This window comes from Nicotiana tomentosiformis, chromosome 11 (assembly GCF_000390325.3).
Source record: "Nicotiana tomentosiformis chromosome 11, ASM39032v3, whole genome shotgun sequence".
NCBI lineage: Eukaryota > Viridiplantae > Streptophyta > Magnoliopsida > Solanales > Solanaceae > Nicotiana > Nicotiana tomentosiformis.
The window spans coordinates 80,687,730-80,713,088 of NC_090822.1; the positions used below are offsets into that span (position 1 = coordinate 80,687,730).

Genomic DNA, 25,359 nt, shown 5'->3' on the forward strand with positions numbered 1-25,359 from the left:
TAGGATCAAGCCCTTCTTTAATGTCAATTATGAGAGCCATTGAAGAATGTGTAATGGCGGGCGTGAATGTCATATTCTTTGTAATGCCACAACAGACCCTATACATACCCGAATTCGCCGAGAAGGACATGTTCATCAAGAACATGGCATAGGAACTCAGGAAACTTACTGGCAGGGTTCAAAGTGTCGAAGGGGGCAAAGGCATTGAGGGTTTGAATTATGAAGATTTATGTATTCAGCTAGATGTAGAACTGCCAGAGGGTTACAAACCTCCTAAGTTCGAAATGTTTGACGGAACTGGTGATCTGAAGGTGAATTTGAGAACATTTTGTAAAAAACTTGTAGGAGTGTGGGGTAGGGTTTCCACATATATGGGATTGCTTTGGTGGACTCCGGGAATCTGGGCGTAATGGTGGTCATTTATACATATCCCTTCACTTTGGGGACGTTTTCTCTGAGTAGAGAGCTTGACTCCGTCATTGTGGAATTCTGTCTTCACTACTAGGTGTGTTTGGAACAAGTGAGTCCTTCCGTGTCAAGGGCGATTGCTTGTCTTCGGCACCTATGCCAAGAATCGGGAGAGGAGTTATCCCTAACTCACATGATGAACCTCTATTTCCCTAAGATCTTCTATGGGGGAATGATGAACTTCAGCAAACGAGGCCACCATGCACTGCTAATCAGCATGGATGATGATAACAACCATGGGTGGATGGAACAGTTCAATTTAGTCGCCACCAGTGACATCATCTCGGCCTCAGCTCCATCTTTCTTGGAATTATAGAACCGTGCTTGTAAGTATATCGTTTGCTTCTTCTTCTGTTAAAGACCATTCCTCATCATTATTGACTTTTCTTCTTTTACCTGTCTCAGCAACTCGGTGAGTTCCCCCTAGGGTTTAGGGCTTGGACGAATAGGTTCAAAATAATTTGGACATTACTATACCCGAAATCCACACGTGGAAAAGGTTGCCCTTGAAATACGGGTAGAAGGCCAAAAATTATAGTAAGTTGAACTCATCTTGTCTTTACCTTATATCATAAGGAAGTTGTTTGATTCTTCTCTCCTGTTGAATATAGGTCTACCCCAGGGCTCAGTTTTTGTCCCCAAGGAGGACGATTTGGCTGATCCTGCTGATACGGCGAGGCTGCTGCAGAAAGCTTTTTCACAGACAGGCATCTCCGAGCCTGCATCTGGTGCGAGTGCTTCTTCTCAGAGTCCCTGGTCGGAGAACAAGCAACCAAAAAGAAGGCGTTCCTCCGCGGCTGAGGGAAAGAATAAATAGGTGAAGAATATTTCCCCCGAGTCATCTCCGAAAGTTGTGGTGACGAGCCCTATGCCCGTGCCAGCCATAGATACCATGATGATTGACGAAGATGGAGAAGCCGACGAGGAGGGGGCTTCTCTACACAGAAAACGACGACCTTCCTTAACTCAATAAACTACTCAATTTGTTGAGTTAGTTATACCAACCGAGGACAATGCCTCGGCACTCTGGGGGGAGTTTAAGATGGTGGAAAATTCTAACTCCCATTTTCGGATCCCATTCGCCACACCCGGTATTGTGGGGCTGAGTATCGGGTCCCTGCCCTCTTCGGTTGATGAGCAACCGATGACCAGCACTACGTTTGACACAGCTTCTTCTCACCCTTCAACACCATCAGCTTCATCTCCTTCTTCACCAACTCTTCCACCAGCAACTGCTACATCATCTCTATCGGCTGCATCTATTCGAGAAGAGGATGTTTCTCTTTCCCTGTCCCATGTTCATGGGAATTTGGGAAAACATTATGCCGCCCCTTCAGAAGATTCACAAAAGAAGATGAGCGTTACTCTCTCGGTCTCTTCCGGATGCAATTTGTTGTCCCGGTTGGTGGAACTTGCTAACTATCTGAAGCCTTTGGCTTGAGAAAAAGATTGGAAAAAGACGCAGACTCTCTTGGGAGAGTGCTTGTTGAACAATGCTATGCACAATGCCGCAACGGTATACTCTTCACTTCCCTTGTCATTTCTTTTGTCTTTGATTTAGTAGTATTTTGAGTTTGCCTTTTTGATTTCGCAGGTCAATTTCCTTGCTTCTGAGGGCCTCCAAAGGTTGATTCATGAAAAGGAGGAACTTACCTCCGAGCGGGATCGACTTTTCGTCGAGCGAGACCAAACAGCTGCTCGCCTCTCAGATATGGAAGCCAAAGTTGGTGAGATTGTTGTGTTAGAGGCTCATTTGCAGTAAAGAGAGAAAGAAGTTGAGACCCTTAGCCAAGAGATCGCCCCGTTGAGGGTTCAATTTGAAGAGGCTTGGGCCGAAGTTCATAGTGTTGTTGTTGCTGCATCCGAACGCGAGGCTGCCTCTGCTAAAAGATTAAATAATTTGAAAAAAGCCTTGAACTCCAAAACTGAAGAGTTTGTTGTTGTCGGGGCTAAATATGCCCAATTGGAGGAGAAGTATAAGAATACCATTGAGCATAATAGAATTTTCATCTCTACCGTCCGTGAACTCGATGTTAGCCTCAAGTTTGTTAGATCCGCCCAGGAAAATATTTCTGCCGAGGTTGACCAACTTAAAGAAGAATTCAAGTTCCGAGCGACTTCCCTCGTTGTTGAAAAAACATATGTTATGTGCATCATGAGGAGAAAAACCTTGGAAGAGGCTAAAGTGGGTATCATTGACTTTGATACCGAAATCGCTAAAGCCCGTGAGTTGGAGTCAGCTGTTAAAAGGGGTCTCCTAGCCAGGCCTGATGCTTTCGGTTCTTTTGGTTCTGGTTCTGAATCCTCGGGAACTGAAGAGGAACCGGAAGGCGAAGATGTTGAGGGACAAAATAATAAAGGTCAAGAAATCAAGCCAGCAGTGGATCTACCCACTACCTCTGCTGGCGTGGATGCTTTTCCCAACTTTTGTACTTGTGACGTTTTGGCATATTTGTTGTAAATAAAAACACATTTTGCTTAAGTATTGCATGATTCTTTCTGCGTTCTTTTGCTTGAACATTTATGCAAGTTTAATCTTTGCATTCTTTCTTGCTTAAATATTTTGCACAAGTTTTACTGTTTGCGTTTGATTATGCAAGTCTTTGGGTGTATTGTCCCCCGAAAGTATTTGTATTTCGGGCACAAGTTCTTCCGAAATCAACCCTTTATCGTGAGGGTTTTCATAAGAGGGGGACCTATTATGTTTACGGTGCTCTTGAAGAGGGAGTCTCTTGTTCATTACGGCACTAGCATTTGAAGTACTTATTTAACTTTCAAATAACAAAACCAATTCATCGTTTAGACAAGAAACAAGATAGAAATAAAATGACTTTACTTTATTCCTTCCATTTTCAAAAAGTACATAAGCATTCGTTATGCTAAAAAGAAATTGCTTATTTCTTGTGGCTATTTGTACAACTTGTTTCTACAGGGTTGGTCGCGCAGTCCTCGGTCTCAATGATACAACTATGTTTCCTATTTTTGTATTCCGGTTGACGTGGCAGTCATTATTGCCGTATCCTCATATCATTTCCTCCCCCCAGTGTTCGAATGCGAAGAATGCAAATTTGAACACTGGAAGTTTTGCACCTTCGAGGACTCCATTAATGAATTGCTAGATAATCTTCAGTTCGGTAACAAACTTCATTTCCCCTTAGGAATTTATGCTATCGAGATAAAGACTATCTAACAATCCCCTATTGGTTTGCACTTGTGAACGGTCGGGTAACCTTTGTTCGGTAGCAAACCTAACTTCCCGGTGGGAACTTTGCTACCGAGCAAATGATTATCTAACCGCTCCGGAGTGGTTCTTTTCTTGTGTTCCTTGCTATTAAAAGGTCTTATTGCTATTGTTAAAACCTTCTTCGTATTATGCTTTCCATTGTTGTCTCGTTAAAAACCTTGCCAAAAAAACCCAATTAGGACAAAAATTAGACGAAGGGAAAAAGAATGCAGCACATACTTTCAGTATAGGTGATGTTCTTCAGCAATAGTATCTCTTGAGGTGTGCCACGTTCCAGTTTCTTGGCAACTTCTCTCCATATTGGTTCTCCAATTCGTATGAACCTTTCTCGGTGATAGTTGAAACCCGGTAGGGGCCTTCCCATGTAGGACCTAACTTCCCTGTGTTGATTTCTCGGGTGTTTTGAGTTACTTTCCTTAGAATCAAGTCTCCCACTTTGATATAATGGAGGTTGGCTCTTCGATTATAATATCTTTCTATTCTATGCTTTTGAGCTGCCATCTTTATATGCGCCAAGTCCCTGCGCTCATCGAGCATATCCAAATTGACTAACATTGATTTGTTGTTTGCTTCTTCATTTGCCTGGAAATACCTCAGGGTAGGTTCCCTTACTTCCACCGAGATCAAGGCTTATGCTTCATACATAAGGGAGAAAGGAGTTTCTCCTGTGTTCAATTTTGCCATTGTTCGGTACGCCCATAGTACTCCAGGTAATTCCTCAGGCCATTTACCTTTAGCTGCTTCCAATCTCTTTTTGAGATTTTGTATAATCACTTTGTTCATTGATTTTGCTTGACCATTCGCGCTCGGGTGATATTGCGAATATGTGATCCTTTTGATTTTCAAGTCTTCAAGGAACTTTGTGATTTTTGCGCCAATAAACTGTGGCCTGTTATTGCAGGCTATCTCTTTTGGTATTCCAAATCTGCAAATTATGTTCTCCCATAATAAATCCACCACTTCTCATTCACCGATCTTCTAATAAGGAACTGCTTCAACCCACTTAGAAAAATAGTCACTTAAAATCAAAAGAAACCTTACCTTACCAGGGGTCGGTGGCAGCAGTCTGAAGATGTACCTCCCCCACTTTATGAATGGTCATGGAGATAAAACCGAGTGCAATGGTCCTGCTGGTTGATGTACCAATGGTGTGTAGCGTTGACACTTATTGTATTTTTGTACAAAATCTTTGGCGTCTTGTTCCATTCGGGGCCAATAGTACCCTGCCCTTACCAGTTTTAATACTAAGGAATCTGCGCCCGACTGATTTCCATGGATCCCTTCATGGACTTCTCGCATAAAATAATTAGCTTCGGAGGCTCCCAAACATCGGGCCAACGGGCCTTGGAAAGATTTCATATACAATTAGCCACATTTGAAACTATACCGCACTGCTTTGGCACGCAGCGCCCGAGATGCCTTGGGATTTTCAAGCAACTTTACATGCTCGAGGTAGTCGATAATCTCATTCCTCTAGTCCCAGACCAAATTAGTCGTGTTTACCTCATAATAATTGTATGCATCCAGAACTGAGTGCATAAGTTGTATGATCGTATCGGAGTTTGATCCCTTCTTTTCTGTCGATGAGCCAAGGTTAGCTAATGTATCTACTTCTGCATTTTCTTCCCTCGGATATGCATAATTGACCATTCCCGGAACCGAGCAAGCGGAGTCTGAAGCTTCGATATGTACTGTTGCATGTGCTCTTATTTGGCTTCGAAGATCCCGTAGACCTGATTTACCACCAACTGGGAGTCGCATTTTATTTCTATGACTTCGAAATCTAGTCCTTGGGTCAATTCGAGTCCTATAATCAAAGCTTCATACTCCGCCTCATTGTTAGTTAAAGGAACCGTTCTTATGGCCTATCTTAGGGTTTCTCCCAAAGGCGTGGTTAATATTATGCCAAGCCCTGACCCTTTTACGTTGGACGCTCCATCCGTGAATAGGTTCCAAACTCCCGATATGGATTCTGACACCATCACTACTTATTTGGTTGCCAAAGGCAGTAATCCCGGATTGAAATCGGCCACAAAGTCGGCCAAAATTTGTGACTTAATCGCAGTCCTAGGTTTATATTCTATGTCAAATTCACTCATTTAAACGGCCCATTTGGTCAACCTATCCGATAGTTTGGGTTTATGAAGGATATTCCACAGGGGAAAGGTGGTCACCACAACTATCGAGTGACATTGGAAACAAAGCCTTAGCTCCCGAGCGGTGACTACGAGAGCTAAGGCCAGCTTCTCTAAATACGGGTAGCGAGTTTCTGCTCCCGTTAAAATTCTACTAACGTAATAAATGGGAGATTGTGTACCTTCATCCTCAAGGACTAAAACGGCACTTACCGCTACCTCCGAGATTGCTAGGTAGATTAGCAATTGTTCACCTTCCTCCGTCTTTGATAGTAACAGAGGGCTTGACAAGTACCTTTTCAAATCCCCCAAAGCCTATTGCCATTCCGGGGTCTATTCAAAGTTGTTCTTCTTTTTAAGTAGCGCAAAGAAACGGTGGCATTTCTCTGATGACCGGGAAATAAACCTGCTCAAAGAGGCCAATCTCCTTGTGAGCCTTTGAACCTGTTTTACGCTTGATAGCTGGTCCGGGATGTCTTCGATGGCTTTGATTTTATCGGGGTTTACCTCAATCCCCCTTTGTGACACCAGAAATCCTAGGAACTTGCCGGAGCTGACCCCGAACGCGCATTTCTCATGTTTAAGCTACATGTTATGCTTCCTTAGGATGTCAAAATTTTCTTGCAAGTGCTTAAGATGATCACTGGCATTTAAAGACTTAACAAGCATATCGTCTATATAAACTTCCATTATCGTTGATAAGTGGCTCAAGCGTTCTTTAGCCAAAAGGGCATCACATTATAGAAATATGTGTCGAAATTCATTATGAAGAAATTTTTTTCCTGATCCTCCAGGTTCATCTTAATTTCGTTGTACTCGGAGTAAACATCGAAGAAACGCATTAACTCGTGCACGGCCGTTGCATCAATCATTTAATCAATGTTTGGCAATGGGAACGAGTCCTTTGGGCATGCCTTATTCAAGTCCTTATAGTCTATGCACATGAGAAATTTATTGTTCTTCATAAGAACTACTACTACGTTAGCTAACTAGTCCGGATACTTTACCTCTCGGATCGAAGTGATATCAAGTAGGCGAGTTACCTCTTCTTTGACAAATTTATTTCTGGCCTCGATAATAGGACGTTTCTTTTGTCTTACCGGAGGGATACTAGGATCCAAGATTATCTTATGTATGGCCACTTCTGTCGGGATACCTATCATATCCACATGTGACCATACAAAACAATCTGCATTAAATTTAAGAAATTCAATAAATCCATACCTGAGTTCGGGGTACAGTCTTGTCCCCAAGTGGAATTTCCTCTCCAAGAACTTTTCAAACAATGCGACTTGTTCAAGCTCTTCTATTGTGGACTTCGTTCCGTACGTCTCTTCAGGTACCTGGAAATATCTTAGCACCTGATAAGATTCTGACGCCTCCTCCCCCTGGTTGACTTCACTTTATTCGGGAGTAGGCGTCGATTCCTGTAATTGCTATGTCACATGCTCCTTCCCTTTGCTACTGGAGACCGAAATTGTATTCATCTCCCTTGCCGCCAGCTGGTCGCCTTTAATCTTCTTAATCCCCTCGGGAGTTGGAATTTCAGTAACTGATGATACGTTGATGGAACAGCTTTCATCTCGTGCAACCATGGTCTTCCCAGGATAATGTTGTAGCTCATATCTTCATCCACAACCTCAAAAAGGGTCGTCTTCATCACCCCGTAGGCATTTGTGGGCAACAAGTTCTCTCATCGGGTTGTCACGCTTGCGAGGTTGAACCCGACGAGGAGTTTTGTGGACGGAATGATGCTTCCGGTAAGTTTGAATTGTTCCAATACCCTCCATTGTATAATATTGTCCGAACTTCCTGGATCCACAAGACACGTTTGATTTTAAAATCTAATACATTTAAAGAAATTACCGATTCATCTTTGTGCGGTAGCAACAATCAGTCTGCATCTTCTTCTGTGAAAGTGATGTCGTCTTTAGCGACTTCGCAGAGCCTCTTGTTGTGGGTTACTGCTACCTTCATCTTTTTTGTTGCTGAGAAGGTAACCTCGTTGATCTCGTTCCCCTCCGAAAATCAAGTTGATCGTCTGGCGCGGGAGATTTTCTCCTAATTTTGAGGGCTCCGTGTTTTCACGGTTGTTACTGCAATTGTTTTTGGCACGATCACATAAGAATTCCCTGAGATGGCCATTTTTCAGTAGTGCCGCTACCTCTTCACGCAGATGTCGACAGTCCCCAGTCCGGTGGTCGTTAATCCCGTGGTATTCGCACCACAAATTAGGATCCCTATGGCTGGGATCGGACCTCATTAGCTTCGGGAACCATATTTCTTTAATGTTTCTCATGGCCAACACTAACTCTAGTACACTGACATTGAAGTTGTATGCTGAAAGTTTGGGGTAGGAAGGATCTCGATAACCTTATGTTTCCTTGTCCTGTAGCGATATATTGTTTTGGACGCGATCAATTCTTCTATCGGTAGCGAACTTGTCTGTCATCTAGAAACCTCTGCCGCATCCTTTGGCCCGTTCATACGGCAAAGCACGGCCCCTCGAAGACCGTCTATTTGTGTCGAAATTGTCTTTTGATTTCTCTTTATTCTTCTCCCGGCCTTTAGCTGACGTAGGGAAGCCGAGCTGATCATCATCAATCATTATCTTGGACTCGTACCGGTTGTGAACATCCACCCAAGTCGTCGCTTGGAACTCGAGCAAGCATTCCTTCAATTTCTAAGAAGCATCGGATCTTCTCGTATTCAAACCCTTGGTGAATGCTTTAGCCGCCCATTCGTCCGAAACAGCCAGGAGCAACATCCTTTCCTTCTATAATGGGGTTACGAATCCTGCAGCAACTCGGACTCTCCTTGTGCAATTCTAAATATGTCGGACTTCCGGGTCTGCACCTTTCTGGCCCCAGCATGGGCCTTAATAAGTGAATTTACGAGCATCTCAAAGGAATCTATGGAATGCTCGGGCAACAGCGAGTAGCACGTCAAGGCTCCTCTCGTGAAAGTCTTCCGAATTTCTTCAGCAAAATTGATTCGATCTCGTGGGGAACTAAATCGTTCCCGTTCACCGCCATTGTATAGGTGGTAATATGCTCCTAAGGGTCCAAAATCCCATCATATTTTGGCACGTCGGGCATATTAAACCGCTTCGAGATCAATTCTGGTGTTGCGCTCGGTTTGTACGATAATTGAGTGTACTTCTTTGAGTCCGGTCCTTTTAGAACCGGTGGTGCACCTGGGATTTGGTTCATGCGGGCGTTCACTTCCCTCATAAATCGTATGAGTTTCGCATTTGAAAGGATCGATCTTGTTATTGTGACCGGATCCGCTCCACCCGGCCCCATCAAAGCCGACCTCGCCCCACGGGGTATTGTTGTCGACCCTCTGCATTGTTTTATTTGGGGGAGCACCGGGTGGAACTGGACCTCGTCCGTTCGCGTCATTGGAAGCACCCGATAACGCCTCCTTTAGTTATGTCATAACCTTATCCTGCCGTGTGAGATGGCCTAGAATGACCTCTTGTTGCTCCTGCAGGACCCTTACCGCACATGCTCTTTTTCAGCATCATCAGGAGTCGCCTCCCGAACATGTCGCGGGTACCGCCTTCCGTGGACTGGCGTGGCATCGTTCCCCTCATTGCGGGTATCACTGATTGAATCCTTGTGCTGAGGCTGGTTTCCTTGGGCCTCAAGATTATGTGTGTTGTTAAACTATTATTTGCCATTTTTTGTGATTTTTCGCTAAGAACAAATAATCAAAATACGTTAGTAAAAGAGGTAAGCACAAATTTAATTACACGACTATCTAGGCTCCACGATGGGCGCCAAACTGTTTACCCGTAAAACGGTACAGTTGAATTTATACGTGGTTTTTAGACAAGTACTGAATTAATTTGATCCTGAAATAATAGAAGAATTAGATAAATATGTAATACTTAGCTTTGAGATAGAGACGAAATAAAAGAAACAGTAGTTCTGGGAGAAGGGCTTCTGGGCACAACAACAATGAAATCAAAAAGCAAGAAGATAAAATTATATTAAGTTTTGAATAGAATGTAGCGTAAGTTTGCTAGAAAATTCGTGTCCTTTACAATGATAATAAAGCTCACTATTTATAGTTGCACCTAGAGAACGAGGTCCTAGGATCAAGCCCTTCTTTAATATCAATTATGAGGGACATTGAAGAATGTGTAACAGCGGCCGTGAATGTCATATTCTTTGTAACGGGCAATGTACTATGATAATGGCTGAAAACATATGCTGAAAAAATATGCATATATTATAATGAAAATTAAGTTAGCATACGAGTGACATTTTACGATTGGTTCATTTCTGCGAGCATTTTCCCGGGATGGTTCGGGCTCGACTCTGTTGGGAGCGCGGCTCTGGTTCTGCAACAGGGCTATCGTTGCTTGTTGAGCGTGCAACATTTTGAAGATTACTCGCAAGTTGATCCCATCACCTTCACTGTCGTGTGTATTTTGGGCTACCGATCCGACTCCCCCACGGATTTTGTTCTCAGAATCGGTAGGCAAGTTTGCATTGGTGGCCACATGTGAGTTAGCGTCGATCGGGACAACAGGGGACACCTCATTACTGGGTACCACATTGTTATTCTCGCCATGGTGTCCAGACTCAGCATCCACGTTCAAAGGGGCAGATTGAGAATTCGACATTTTAAGCTTTGACCTGAAATTAAAGACTTCAAAGAACAAGTGAAAAATAGGGAGTGTTATGGAAATTCGTATCAAATTGTCACTATTATCCTTAGGTCCACGGTGGGCGCCAAATTGTTTACCCTAAAAAAACGGATAACAATTAAATTTGTTTGTGATTTTACGTATACGTGGATTAATTCGATATAAACGATAAATTGTGTTAGATTAAACGGATAAAGGAGGTAATAAGTTATCAAACCACTTGAGGAGGGTGATTCCGGACTTAACAATAGCCTTAATGATATATTTGCTCTCGATCTCGGACTCACAATGACCAAGCACTAATGAACAAGAATAAGAACATTGAATAACAGAGAAAATAATAGTATATTTTCTTAATATGCGTGTTACAGTGTCTAATGAATAATTAGACCCCTTTATATAGTAGGGGAGTCTTACTCTAGGTACAATTCCATAAAAGGTAAAAATCTTCCGTTTAACTAATCACCGAATTTCCGCTGGTACATGCCGAGATCCACGATGTGATACGCGGCTGGTCACGGATGCCACGGCCTTCTGTTAATCGTGTTCGGTTGCCTGACAACACTCTCTGAAGTCTTTTGGGATTTGGACCGATCCCGGGGTCATGGCCCTGATATTCCCGAGGGTGAGCGTTGTGCCCCCGGACCCTAGCTCGATGAGACCCTTGCCTTGATTCCGGTTTCTTATCGTCACGTCTCTTACTCTATTCCTTATTGGAAACCGGGGTGTCCCATGAGTTCGGTTTCACCCGTATACAATATTTTCGACCTATCCAAATGTCATTTACAATATCTTCAAAAGCTCTTCAATAGGAAATAAAGTTGCGTCGCAGAGTGCCAAGAGCAATTGTTTGTTAAATTCTTCTCTGCTAGATCTCGCCACACATCAACCTCTTTTATTTACCACGATCATTCATTTGATTTGGACCTATGTTATTACAGTCTTCAACTTTTATAACGGAACTAAAATATAATTCCATTCAGAATTTAGAAGTTCCTAGTTAATTTCTTATTTTAGTCACCGAACCCTTTTCAAAGACTTGACTTAATACAAGATAAATAAACAATAAAGAAGGTATTATGGAAATGTTGAATAAACAATAAAGAAGCAGAGCATCACAATAAAGAAGCAGAGCATCAAATGCTTTTATTTTAAAGAAACTGAAAAACAAAAGAGCCGACTGATCATCAAGTGGAATTTGGAAAAGTCCAACTCATCTCTTCACAGGTAATTGTAATGTGCAATACAGATGTAGAAACTAAAACACAAACATTGTTTGTAATATTTAACCGATATCGAAATCTTAATGCCAGCAAAAGCAAAGAGAAAGACCAAGTAAAAACTTACTAGCTACAGCTGGAAAAAACGAAATTTAGTAGACTGATCAGGTATCTTATTTTATTATTGTTATAATGCCTAAAATCCCTTCCCTATAGTTTGCAAACTAATGGGGGGAAAGAAAAAAATAAGGTAGGGGTTGATTTTTCTTCCCCTTGTTTGGTTATGATGGAAGATCATAAAACAACAAAAGAAACAACAGACTGTAGCTTAAACACTCATGTACAACTTACTAGAAAGAGATCAACTTAAATCCTGGAAGCGCAAAAAACAGAAGAAATTAAGTCAAAATACTTCTAATGCAACTTCTCTATAGTCCATTAATTTACAACTCATTAAAACAAGAAAACTGAGAGACCTTCTCTGGCCTGCATATGATAGAATACAGCATTTCTCCTGGCCTAGTGAACTCTACAGAGGTAACATTTGTTCGGCGACAGAGGCCAAACCTTGCATCAGTCTCACTATCTCGGTAGTGTCATCAAGATAGTATTTTGCCTTGCTCGGTTTCCGGCCGACAGTGCAAGCAAAGACTTCAGCTGTTGGAGCCATGGACGGGCCAGACATCGAGCTCATGATCACCTCGAACATGTCTTCATCTGATCGGTCATCTCCTATGCAGAGGACAAAATCTGGTGACATTCCTTTCTCTTGCATTGCGGAGAGCAGGCGCTTGGCAACAAGCCCTTTGGATACACCCTGCAGAAAGGAACACGTTTGAGGACATACATCCGCAATACCAGAAATTAATCATATCTCAAGGATTGCAATGTCTAGGGGCAGAGTTGAATTTACAATTATATGGTTTAGAATTGCTCCACAATTTACAGTTTCTATATAAAATCCTTATGCTTGTATGATCTCGGCGCATCTCCCAGGCATTTAAATCATTCCAAAAAGAAAGAAAAGAAGAAACACACATAAATGAAACTCTAATAAATGTTTCCTTTTCCTTTTTCGCAAAAGCTCTTTTCCCTAAGAAGAGAGACAATAACATGGAGAATTGATACTACTTGCATCCTTTTTTCTATCGCAAAGAGAGTTTGTATCTGCTTCATGGAACCAAATAAAAGCAAGTGAATTCTAGGGTCTGTCAACAAAAGATGTAGATTTCATTCTTTTGATGAGTTCCAAACCTACAAATAGAGATGCTGGCGATATTATGGAAATGTTGCTCTATCATCATTTAGAACCTTGTGTTAGTTTCATTACTAATCATATGCAACCAGTTTGAGTTATAAATAGGGAAACTTCCTACAGTTTAACAGTGAAAATCCAGAATTAAGATTGAAACCCAGTCTTTCACCTCATAAATGATGCATTGCCATGCCTCTAACGAACAAACCACAAGTTATACCCAAAAGCATCCATCTTTTAAATATGGTTAGCTTTAACTCATACATTATGCAAGCAAGCTATGGAAGTGTTTTCACAAAAACCAGTACAAGCCAACCTCCTCCCCAAGAAAGAAAAACACATACCTGGGGCTTAACTTCCACTATATTCTGTCCACTCCTGACAGTGACCGGTTCATTAGCTAGTACACTTTCTAGGTGATCAAGAAGTTCCTTAGCCTGACATGATCCAAAATCAGGATCCGCATCCTCGTAAGACCAGACCATTGATGTTTCCTTATCTTCAATAACTGATCCATCAGTAGTCTCAGTGTAAAGTTGCATAACAGGCTCAGCTATTTCTTTCCAACAACATTCCACTGGTGGTACACATGTTTCCCATTCTTCATCTTGACTCGTCCTGTAAATTCCAAAGAACCATTTGCATAAAATTGTGAAAAAACATATCACAAAGAAACAGAAGTTAGAACATCAGACAAAATACCTCAAGAAATAGCCGTGCTCAGCTGCAATTCCAAGTTTCTCACAAGTTGGAAACCAGCCATCTAGTGTTGTTCGGCTTCTAGCACTGACTATGAAAACCATGTTGTTCTTGTCTCTGCATAAAGTTTTGATGATTTCAATGGTTTTAGCACTTGGCTTCTTATCAATTGCATTTTGAGGCATCAAAGTTCCATCATAGTCTAGAAGGATGGCCCTTGTTGTTGTCCTTTTATATGCTGAAACTATATGCTCCATCGAAAGCTTCCTAAAATTCGGATCAAGTGCAACAACCCTGAAACTTAAGCCGAATCCAATACCCCAGCATCTTCGTCTTACATGATCCTTGCACGTTCTCTCCAAGTCTTGCAAGAAACTGCGAGCCCAATATCCAACGTCATGGGTGCTAACATACCTGTAATGTTTCTCATGCCTAAGTTGCTTCTCTGGCTCAGGCATTACTAAAGCAGAGTCCATTGCATCAGCCACTACGTCAATGTTCCATGGATTTACTCGGATTGCTCCACTCAAAGAAGGAGAACACCCAATAAACTCAGACACAACTAACATGCTCTTCTTCGGTGTAGAAGAGTCCAGTTTCAGAACCTTATCCAGCTTTTCATTTCCTTGGCGACTAATTATGTACTCATACGGTATAAGGTTCATGCCATCCCTGACAGCAGTGACTAGGCAACACTCTGCAACAACATAATAAGCAATCCTTTCATAAAACTTTAGTGGCTTATCAATCAAGATAACTGGTTCGTACCCAGGTCTTCCAAATGCTTCATTAATTCGCTTCACCGTCGAATAAGTTTCTTCCTGCACTTCTTTGACATCTTTTCCTTTGCCTCTAGCAGGATTGGCTATCTGCACCAAAACAACCTTCCCCTGCTTCTCCGGGTGCTGCAATAGAAGTTGTTCCATTGCTAATAACTTCAAACTGATGCCTTTAAATATGTCCATGTCATCAACTCCCAGCAACAATGTCCTCCCCTGATGATTAAACTGCTGCACAAGTTCCGAGACTTTAGCCTCCGTCTCAGGAAGACTCAAGACTTGCTGAAGCTGCCCCATATGAATACCCACTGGCAGAATTTTTATACTTACAGTCCTGCCATAATACTCGAGGCCTATGTAACCCCTTTTTGACTCATAAGAAATACCTAACATCCGACTGCAACACGAGAGGAAGTGCCTCGCATAGTCAAAAGTGTGGAACCCAATCAAATCTGAATTCAAGAGAGCTCGTAAGATCTCTTCGCGAATAGGCAAAGTTTTATATATCTCAGAAGAAGGAAATGGGCTATGCAAGAAAAATCCAAGCTTTACTCTATTGAATCTCTTCCTCAAAAAGGTAGGTAGCACCATTAGATGATAGTCATGAACCCACACAAAGTCATCTTCCGGGTTGATCACTTCCATAATCCTATCAGCAAAAATCTTGTTAACAGAAACATAAGCCTGCCACAGAGAGCGATTGAATCGACCGCCTAGATCTGGTGAAAGGGGTAACATATAGTGGAACAATGGCCAAAGTTGCTGTTTACAAAATCCGTGGTAGAACTTAGTAAACAGGTCAGGTGGTACAAAAGTGGGGACACATTTAAATGTCTCAAGAAGTATTTGTGAAACCTCATCTTGTTCATTTGGGTGGATTTCTTCCTTAAGACAACCAACATATATAACCTCAAGTTCATCATCTCCCAGTCCATCTTTCAGCTGGAGAAGAAGTGAATTCTCATCCCAGCTGAATAACCATCCTTTACTGCCATCAGTTTTCCTTTGTACTCTAATTGGCAGCTGATTACCTACAATAATTATCCTATCTTTTTGAGCTGAAGATGATGATGGATCAGAGCAAACACTCTCTGATCCATCATCATCCAGATCAGACATTATCCCCGCAACGGTCATAATACGAGGAATCCTTCGGCTCATTCGGCCAAAAGACGGCGACGGAGCCTCGCCGGAGGCCAGCTCTAAGAGATTGGAATAAGATCTTGACACCATTTACTTTAATTCTTTTTCACTAACTAACAACACCAAGCCCACCAAACCAAAACACACTCTCTACAGTAAGCTCCTAACATAGAAAGAAATAAACACACCCCCACTTCAGAAAATGTCCCCCAATCAACTACTTATCAATTACAACTTCAGACTTTTGCTTTTCCTCTTCCTGTACAAATCAAGAACAAGCTTTATAGATTGTGTGAATCAAGAAAACAAAAGGGTACAAGAAATAATAGCAAGATTTCAATTTGACAAGTAAATCACATATATGGGTGGACAATATAATACATGAGGTATCATCTCAAACAGTTAAGATTTATAAAAGAGAATAAGAATATATTCAAAAATCACAATTCTTGGAATAATTAGACAAGAAGCACATAACATCACACCCCAACAATTAAAACCACTACTACCCAGATATTAAAAGATTTGAGATTGAAAATGCAAAGAAACAAATAGTAATCTAAGGAAGTTACCAGTTATTGAAACTTTGAATTCTTAAAAGTAGAAACCCTAAAGTTGAAAAAAGAGAGTGAAGAGTGAAGACTGAGGTAAAAAGGCAGCTAAGCAACTGCTACAACAATGGTGTTTACTTTCTTTTTGTTATCTATATTGTGGTGGGAACTGCCTGAAAAGCTTATTTTATACACTGCACACTGTTATAGATGGACTATATATATATATATATATATATATTAATATTAATATATCTGTTGTTGCATCTTTCTTACCAGTCATGATATGCCAAGAGTGGCTCTTCATGTGATAAGTTGTAAACAAATGTTTAAATAATATATAGATAATTTAATTTAGAGTGTCATTTCTGATATTGCCAATAATTTTTGCATACATTATTCGTGAGAGTGTGAGTGGACCAACACTTTAAATGTATATATACGTGTTTTGCAATATGTATGTAATACTTTGCTAATCCTTTTTAATAGAATTATCTTGTTAGTATGTCATTTTCTTCCTCACAACGTTGAAACAATGAAATGGACAATTTTGATCGAGTTATTTACTTACAACAATCCTAGATATATTCGGAAATTTGAATAGTTAAAAAAAAAGTGGAATATTGTACTTTTAGGATTGAATTTTATATTCAAATAGACATCGTATTAGCAAAAAGAAATGTAAGATACATTCTTGAAGAAAATTATTTATATTAATTTTGCAACAACTTATCATTTCATAAATACACAAAGATCATGATCTGTTTTATGAAGATAAAAAGAAATCGTGGATTATGTTAGTTCTGAAACTTGTTTCAAATGGAATTGTTTACATATTATGGTTACTATTTCCAAAAATATCTAGACAGTACAGGACCTTTATTTTAAAATAACAATTAAGTTTATCCATTTGACCTAACTCTTTTCTATTGCTTTTATATGTTTGTGGCATTAGTTTCAACGATCCGAGCTTACAAAGTAAAAAGACAAAAGAGAAATCATTGAAATTTGTTATTGGTAAATGCTCATTTTATCTCCCTCCTCCCTAAATGGGCTTTTTTATCTAAATTCAGATTAGCCAAACTTTAAAGCGAAATAAAAAATAAAAAAGACAAAGAGGACGCATAGGAGGATGTAGAGCTGAGTTACATAGGATCAGAACTCGACGAGTTTATCCACAAGGACAAGGGGACTTCATTCGTTGAAGCCGAGAAAAAAGTGCCTGTTGTCCGAAGGGCTTGTGGGACCCCACTCGAGGGAAATTTTGTCCTCCTACAAAATTGCTCTCATATTTGATTCAAATTACCAAGTTAGCCATCTATTGACGTCTTTGTACGAGGAAATTGCACTTTCATTTTTGAATCTTAGCTTAATCGAGCTTTGATCCATCATTTTATTGTACTGATCTCAGTTAATCCATTACTTTGCTGAAACTGACATATTTAATCATTTCACAGAAAAGTATTGCTCCGAAAAAAGTACTTACTTGTACCCCGTACAAATATCTAAGTAATGAAAAAATAAAATATGTTGTGTATATAAAAATTAAGTAGTATTTTTTTAACCATAATTAATTATTTTTTTTATCTCTATTTATTACTTAACTTTAGTTGTCTGCACGAGATCTTGATTGTTTTTTAAAAATTGAAACTAAACCTCAACCTATTATAAGAGCATGGTGGATTTAGTATTATGGCGTATCATTATCCCTATTAAGTATTACTTTGTAAAGTGTGTTTGACTTAATATAATTATACATTTTCTAAAAGATTGTTTAACTATGATGTACGATTCAAATCAATACCAATGATTTTAACACTGCTCTGATAGTCACATTTATCCTTTGAAAATTTTGAGATGTTTGGTCAGTACGAAAATAAAAACTTTTGAGCAGAAGCAGTAGTTTTGCTTTGGCGAGAAGCTACAAATTCTTGTTTCTTTCAAGAAACAAAAGCAGAAAATTAATTTATTTAACACAAAAATATTATTGTAATAAATTTATGTTTTTTAAATTATCCCTTATTAAGTTAATTCTTTTCTACCATATCTTTTTTGTCTTTTTTATTTCCATCATTTCTTTATTCTCTTTCTCCTATTCCTCTTTGGAATATTCTCTCTATATTATAAATAGATCTCTTCTTTTATATAGTGAGTTATAAGAGTAAAAATTTTCTTTATATTGATTGATGTATTTTGATATATTTAAATTAACATGTAAATAATAAGCAATACTGGGTATCCAATATTATTGCTTTGGAATAACAATATTTTTTATTGATTAAAATTTATAATTTGTATTGTTACTTTATATTTTATATTTTAGTTGAATTCCCTTAGAATAAATATTCAAAATCATATCACTTTTTAAATAATACTAATTACAAACTAAATCCTTACTGTCCTTTTTTCGTAATTTTGATACTCAAAAGTACTTTTTTAAAAGATTGGTCAAACACAATTTGCTTACAAAAAATGCTACTTAAATGAATTGGTCAAACTTATCCCGTTTGGCCAAGCAGCAAAAATCAGCTTAATTTGATAACTGTTTTTTTTCTCAAAAGTAATTTTGGCGAGAAATAGTTTGTGTTTAACTGATTTATGTAAAAAGCACATATGAGCAGCAATTAGTGTTTGGCGAAACTTTTAAAAATTACTTCTAAGTGTATTTTTCTCAAAAGTGATTTTCAAAAAAGTGATTTTGGAAAAAGGTACCTTTTTTTGCTTTCTCTAGAACTGTTTCTGTTTCTACTCAAAATCATTTTTTTCTCTAAAAGTTTGGCCAAACATTTCAACTTTGAAAAAAATATACTTTTAAAAAAAAAATTGTTCAAAAGTACTTTTAAAAATAAGTACTATTTTTTCAAAAAAAATTAAAATTAAAATATTATATATATATATATATATATAAAATATGTTGCATAAATAAGAATTATCATTAGTCGTGATTAATTAGTACTCTCTCTCATTCAATTTATGTGAACTCATTTGACTAACACGATATTTAAGAAAAAATAGAAGACTTTTGAACTTGTTGTGTAAAATAAGGCACATATATTTTGTGTGACTATAAATCATTGCATAAAGGTAAATTGTTTCCAAATAAGAAAATGGTTCATTCTTTTTGACATTAACTAAAGAAAAAATATGTTCATATAAAAGATTGTTTAACTATGATGTATGATTCAAATCAATACCAATGATTTTAACGCTGCTCTAATAGTCACATTTATCCTTGGATTAGCACTATAGTATAGTATCAAGAAGCGTTTGATGGTGGGTGTCGAAAGATACAGCGAATGAAAGGGATACAAATTTCTGAGCATGTTTGGTAAGTTTTTTGGAGGTCAAAAATACTTTTTTTTACTCAAAAAGAATACATTTTGAAAATTTTGAAATGTTTTGTCAAGACAAAAAAAATACTTTTGAGCAGAAGCAGAGCAGTTTTTCAAACACTTTAATTTTTTTTAAAAAAGTACTTTTTTCAAAAAAAATGCTTTGTTCAAAAATACTTTTCAAAATAAGTACTATTATTTTTCAAAATAATATATATATATATATATATATATATATATATAATGCTGTATGGATAAGAATTATCATTAGTCGTGATTAATTAGTACTCTCTGATTCAATTTATGTGAATATATTTGATTGGGCACCGAGTTTAAGAAAAGAGAGAAGAATTTTGAACTTGTATAAAATGATGCACATATATTTTGTGTGCCTATAAATTATTGCATAAAGGTAAATTGTTTTCAAATAAGAAAATGAGTCATTCTTTTTAGCATGGATTAAAGATGAAATATGTTCACGTAAATTGAAACTGAGGGATTAATACTCCCTCCGTTTCAATTCATGTGAACATAATTTCCCTTTAGTCCGTGTCAAAAAAAATGACATCTTTCCTTATTACTCCCCCCATTTCAATTTACGTGAACATATTTCATCTTTAGTCCATGTTAAAAAGAATGACTCATTTTCTTATTTGGAAATAATTTATATTTATACAATGATTTATAGTCACACAAAATATATATGTCTCATTTTATTCAACAAGTTCAAAGGTCTTCTTTTTTTATTTTAAATATCGTGTTAGTCAAATAGGTTCACATGTATTGAAACGGAGAAACGGGGAGTATAGTTTTACCTCAACTTGTCACTTAGTTGTCAGCATGCGGTCCTGACAAGTTTTCTTGAATCTAAAACCTCAAGATTTTGACTTGATTTCTCCTACCGCTAAACCTGCCGAAACCCTACTTAACGCTTGATTATGGCATATTAGTGCACTAATTATTACTTTGTAAAGTATGTCTGAATTAATATAATTATATAAGTATTTCTTAAAGATCGTTTAACTATAATATATGATCCAAATCAATACCAATGATTTTACACACTGCACAAATAGACATATTTACCCTTGGATGAGCACTAAAGTATCAAGTATGAATTTGCTGGGGAGTATCAAAAGAGACAGCGAATGAAGGGATATAAATTTCAGTCATTGGTTAAAAGGAATGAGGAGTATCAATATGTGTATTAAGATCTAAATACTAAATGATTAAAACTATTTGATTTTTAATATCTGAATGTATAAAATTTACGTTTATTTGAAAATTAATAAACATAAAATTCAAATAAAATACTAATTAATCTAATATTACATCACTAAAATATATAGTTTTTTAAAATATGATAGTTGCTAGTGGTGATGGCTATCGGTAGTACTTGTGAATGCCGATTAAAAGCTATGGTTGGTGGTAGTTTAGGGTAGTAGCTAGTGGTGATTGGTAGTGGTAGCTATTATAATTGAGGATGGTGGTGGTGGGTGGTGATATTTAATAATGGCGGGTGATGGTGGTTGTTGTGATTGAAAAAGATGGCGGTGGGTGGTGATAATTTGTAATGATGGGTAGTGCCAGCTATGGTTGTTGATGGTGATGAGGTGGTTAGTTGTGGTAGTTAAGGTGGATGAGTGTTGGTTGTCGTTAATGATGATGGCGGGAGTAGTGGGGATGGTGGGTGGTGGTAGTCGATAATGGTGGTGGCTATGATTGAGGATGGTGGTAGTGGTGGATGGCATGGTGGTACTTGATAATGGTAGGCGGTGATGACAGTTAATAATGAATATGGATGATAGCATCTTAATGAAATTAAGTCTCTGTTATAGATCTTAATGATATAGACCTATTCAGACTCATTAAGTGGTTGTGACGTAAAAAAAAATACTTAACGATTAAGATCTAAATAATTAAGATTCAGACTTTGAAAACAAACGCACTTAATGTCTCGGATATGAATGATTAAGATTCATACCTCCATTAAGTGCAAACAAATGAGGCCTCAAATCCTCTTGTGATTAAAAATATTAAAAATCCTTCTTAAATAATATGTAAGAACCTTAAATGAAAGAAGTAATTTTTGAAAATTTAATTAATTAATCTATCTATCTATATCTATATATCTATATTATTATTATAAAAGTATGAATATAATGTCGATTTTCAAAAATAACCTTATAATATTAAGCATAATAACTCATAATAAAAAGACATCATCGGAATTCTAGATATTAGCTTTATAATCTTATTAGTTTTAGGACATAATACTACACGTTAGGAATCCTACATGATTACCTTTAGAAATTCTATTAATATAATTACTTTTGGGCTGTCTAATTCATATAAAATTGAACAAGTAAATATTTTTAATTATGCAATTCTATCACTTTTAGGATATACTTCTTAAAATTCCTATTACCAATTTAATTTGAAAACATATTATAATGTCCTATTACTAGTTTAATTTGAGAATCCATTATATTGCCCAAATCCATTTAGAAAAAATGGGAGTTTATATTATTATAAAAGCATAAATACAATATTAATATATCAAAATAGCCCTAAAATATTAAACGGAAGAACTCATAGGGAAATGACATAACTGCAATAACCTATTTTTTGGACTACAATACCTTTTATGCTAATTTTTAATATTTAAAATTTTAAATTAATAATCTATATTATCTTAAAAGCATGAATACAATGTAGGTTTACAAAAATAACCTTATAATATTAAGCATAATAACTCATAATAAAAGGACATAACCGGAATTCTAGATATTGGCCTTATAATCCTATTAGTTTTAGGATATAATACCACACGTTAGGAATCCTACATGATTACCTTTAGAAATTCTATTAATATAATTTCTTTCGGGCTGTCTAATTCATATATAATTGAACAAGTAAATATTTGTAATCATGCAATCCTAATACTTTTAGGATATACTTCTAAAAAAATCCTATTACCAATTTAATTTGAAAACATATTATAATATCCTATTACTAATTTAATTTGAGAATGTATTATATTGTCCAAATCCATTTCGAAAAATGGGAGACTATATTATTATAAAAGTATAAATACAATATTAATATATAAAAATAGCCCAAAAATATTAAATGAAAGAACTCAAAGGGAAAGGACATAATTGCAATAACCTATTTTTTGGACTACAATACCTTCTATGCTAATTTTTAATATTTAAAATTTTAAAATTAATTTTATTAAATTCTTATTAAAAATATGTAGGGAGGTTTAATAAAATAATATTAAATGGAATCCATAAATAGTTGAAATTGAGGGGGAAAAATACCCCCACAATAATATATTTTTATATTATATTTGAACTATTTTTCTACTCAAATAATATTTTTTAATCAATTTTTCATGTAATATTGAAAAATACCCAATTATTAAACAACAACTAAAAAATATTTAAGAATATAAATGTGTGAAAAAGAGGAAAAAATGATTGGTAAGAGTCAATACAACTAATGATTCTACAAATATAAAGATCTAAAAGTGAAATGTCATATCAATCTTTTACTCTTTGAAAATAAAATTTATGGTTGATAAATTTATAATTAAGATAAAATAGTCAAAACAAGAGATGAACTTGCCATGCCCCGAACCTGGGCTTGGACGTAAAATTGCACTCGGTGCCTGACTACATGCGACCAAGCGAACCAACTGCCGACTGAATCAACATGTGGTATCATAACATATTGAATGCGGAAGATAAACGAACACATGTTGATATACTGAAAGTCTTGATGATATAAATTAAAGTGCAGAAATACTAATACAATTCTGAAATATATTTGTAGCCAACATAGCTTAACATGAAAAGCCTGCAACTATGTCTTACTGTTACTCTAGTCTATGAAGCCTCTAATGAAGTGTTGAAAACACTGATTGTCTGTAAATACATAAAGAATGTAACGTAATGGTAATGCCCCGAAAGAACTGGGGCTCACCAAATAGCTGGTACGAGGATCCTAGCGCTCTGAATCGTCAATGTGTAAATCATTACCTACATCATGAGATGCAGGCCGTGGGCAAAAAGGACGTCAGTACATTTGAATTGCACTTGTATGTAAAGCAACTGAAAGAAAAAAATATAAATGTTAAAATTGATACTGAGCTGATAACTAAGAATTGATAATTGATAACTAAAATGATAACTATTGAAACTGAAACTGAAATGATAACTGCTGAAACTGAAACGACATTGATAACTGATAACTGATAACTGATAACTGAAATGATAACTGATAAATGATAACTGAACAAAAGAAGTAAGGATATGAATAATCCCTCTTCTGAATGATGAACAACCTGTTTATTTGAATAAACTACGGCTTCGAGCCCAATATATATGTGCACAAGCTATGACCTCAGGCCCAAGTATACGTATACATAACTACGACCTCAGGCCCAAAAATGCATAAAGGATAAACTACGGCCTTAGAACCAAATATGCATAAAGCATATAAACTACGACCTCAAGCCCAAATACATGTGTTCAACATTCAAGGATTTGAATTCAGGAACTGAGAATCATACTGCAATATGTGATGCTGAAATACTGAATCATATTGAGTTACATGATACTGGGATACTGAATAGGACTAGACTGAGACTCATGGGCATCAAACCCAAGTCTTTATTGATTACACACTGAGCTCACAACGTTCAGAATGAAAGTCATGAACGAGTTACGAAGCTAGAGAATAGAAGTTCTGCAATTATTCAAGGATCTAGTGTCATGACCCAAAACCTAACCCGTCGTGATGGCGCCTATCGTGATACTAAGCAAGCCGACATCTCCAAAATACTTTCAACATTTAACAAAAATAAATTAATATATTTAAAAATAATCAGAGTCTTTTATAAAAACGGGATAAAACCCAAAGCATAAGTGCGAAAACATAACCCGACATCAGGGTGTCACTGAGTCATGAGCATCTAGATATCCAGTCTAATACAAACATTGTCTAAGTATCGGTACAACAAAGAAAGAAACATAGAAGGAGAGACAAGGTATACGGACGTCGGTAGCTACCTCGTAGTCTCCAATCGCGCACGAACTCAACGACCTCCGTGATCAAACACACCTGGATCTGCACATGAAGTGTAGGGTGTAGCATGAGTACAACCAACTAAGCAAGTAACAAAAATAAATAAGGAACTGAGAAGGTAGTGACGAGCTATACAAATACAGTTCTTTTTCAATAATTCCAGCAAAGAATAGACATGCTTTCAAATCCGGCAGTTCAAATCAAATCAGTTTTATACAGTTAAAGTGCAGGTAAATCAAGATATAGAATCTTTTAGAAATTTCACGACAATGACGAATAGCAACTAAGTGCATCAACAAATGAAAAAGCAAGTACAGTCTCTCAGGGAAACAATCACTCAACTCGTCACAACAACTAAGTCACTCGGTTCTCAGTACTCACACTCAATAGGTACCTATGCTCACTAGGGGTGTCCAGACTATGGAGGGGCTCTTACAGCCCAAGCGCTATAATCCGCACGGACAACTCACGTGCTATAGTATAATATCTAGATCCGCACGAACAACTCACGTGCTGCACGGATAACTCACGTGCTATAATATAATATCTCACAATAAGGCCCTCGGCATCACTCAGTCATAAATCTCTACAGTCTCTCGGGCTCTCAATAATCATGAAATCAGCCAAAACAACAATGATATGATGCATCAATAATGAACAATAGAGATTAAGATAAAATAAATAAGTAAACTGTGACTGAGTACAAGTATCAATAAGAAGGTAGGTTCAACAGGTATCACGATCGCTGGGGGTCTTTACAGCACCAACACATAACCTAA

At 37.4% G+C, this 25,359-nt stretch overlaps 1 protein-coding gene across 1 annotated transcript; it reads right to left on the reverse strand.

The window, feature by feature from the left end:
- Nucleotides 1–12,051: 12,051 nt before the first annotated feature.
- On the reverse strand, nucleotides 12,052–16,459 carry LOC104092048 (alpha,alpha-trehalose-phosphate synthase [UDP-forming] 6). The gene is made up of 4 exons (XM_009597535.4): nucleotides 16,176–16,459; nucleotides 13,685–15,862; nucleotides 13,327–13,600; nucleotides 12,052–12,544 (listed from the first exon to the last, which is right to left on the reverse strand). The coding sequence occupies exons 2-4, from the start codon at nucleotides 15,691–15,693 to the stop codon at nucleotides 12,257–12,259; spliced, it is 2,571 nt and encodes an 856-aa protein (XP_009595830.1). The 5' UTR covers nucleotides 15,694–15,862; nucleotides 16,176–16,459; the 3' UTR covers nucleotides 12,052–12,256.
- Between the last annotated feature and the right edge of the window lie 8,900 nt (nucleotides 16,460–25,359).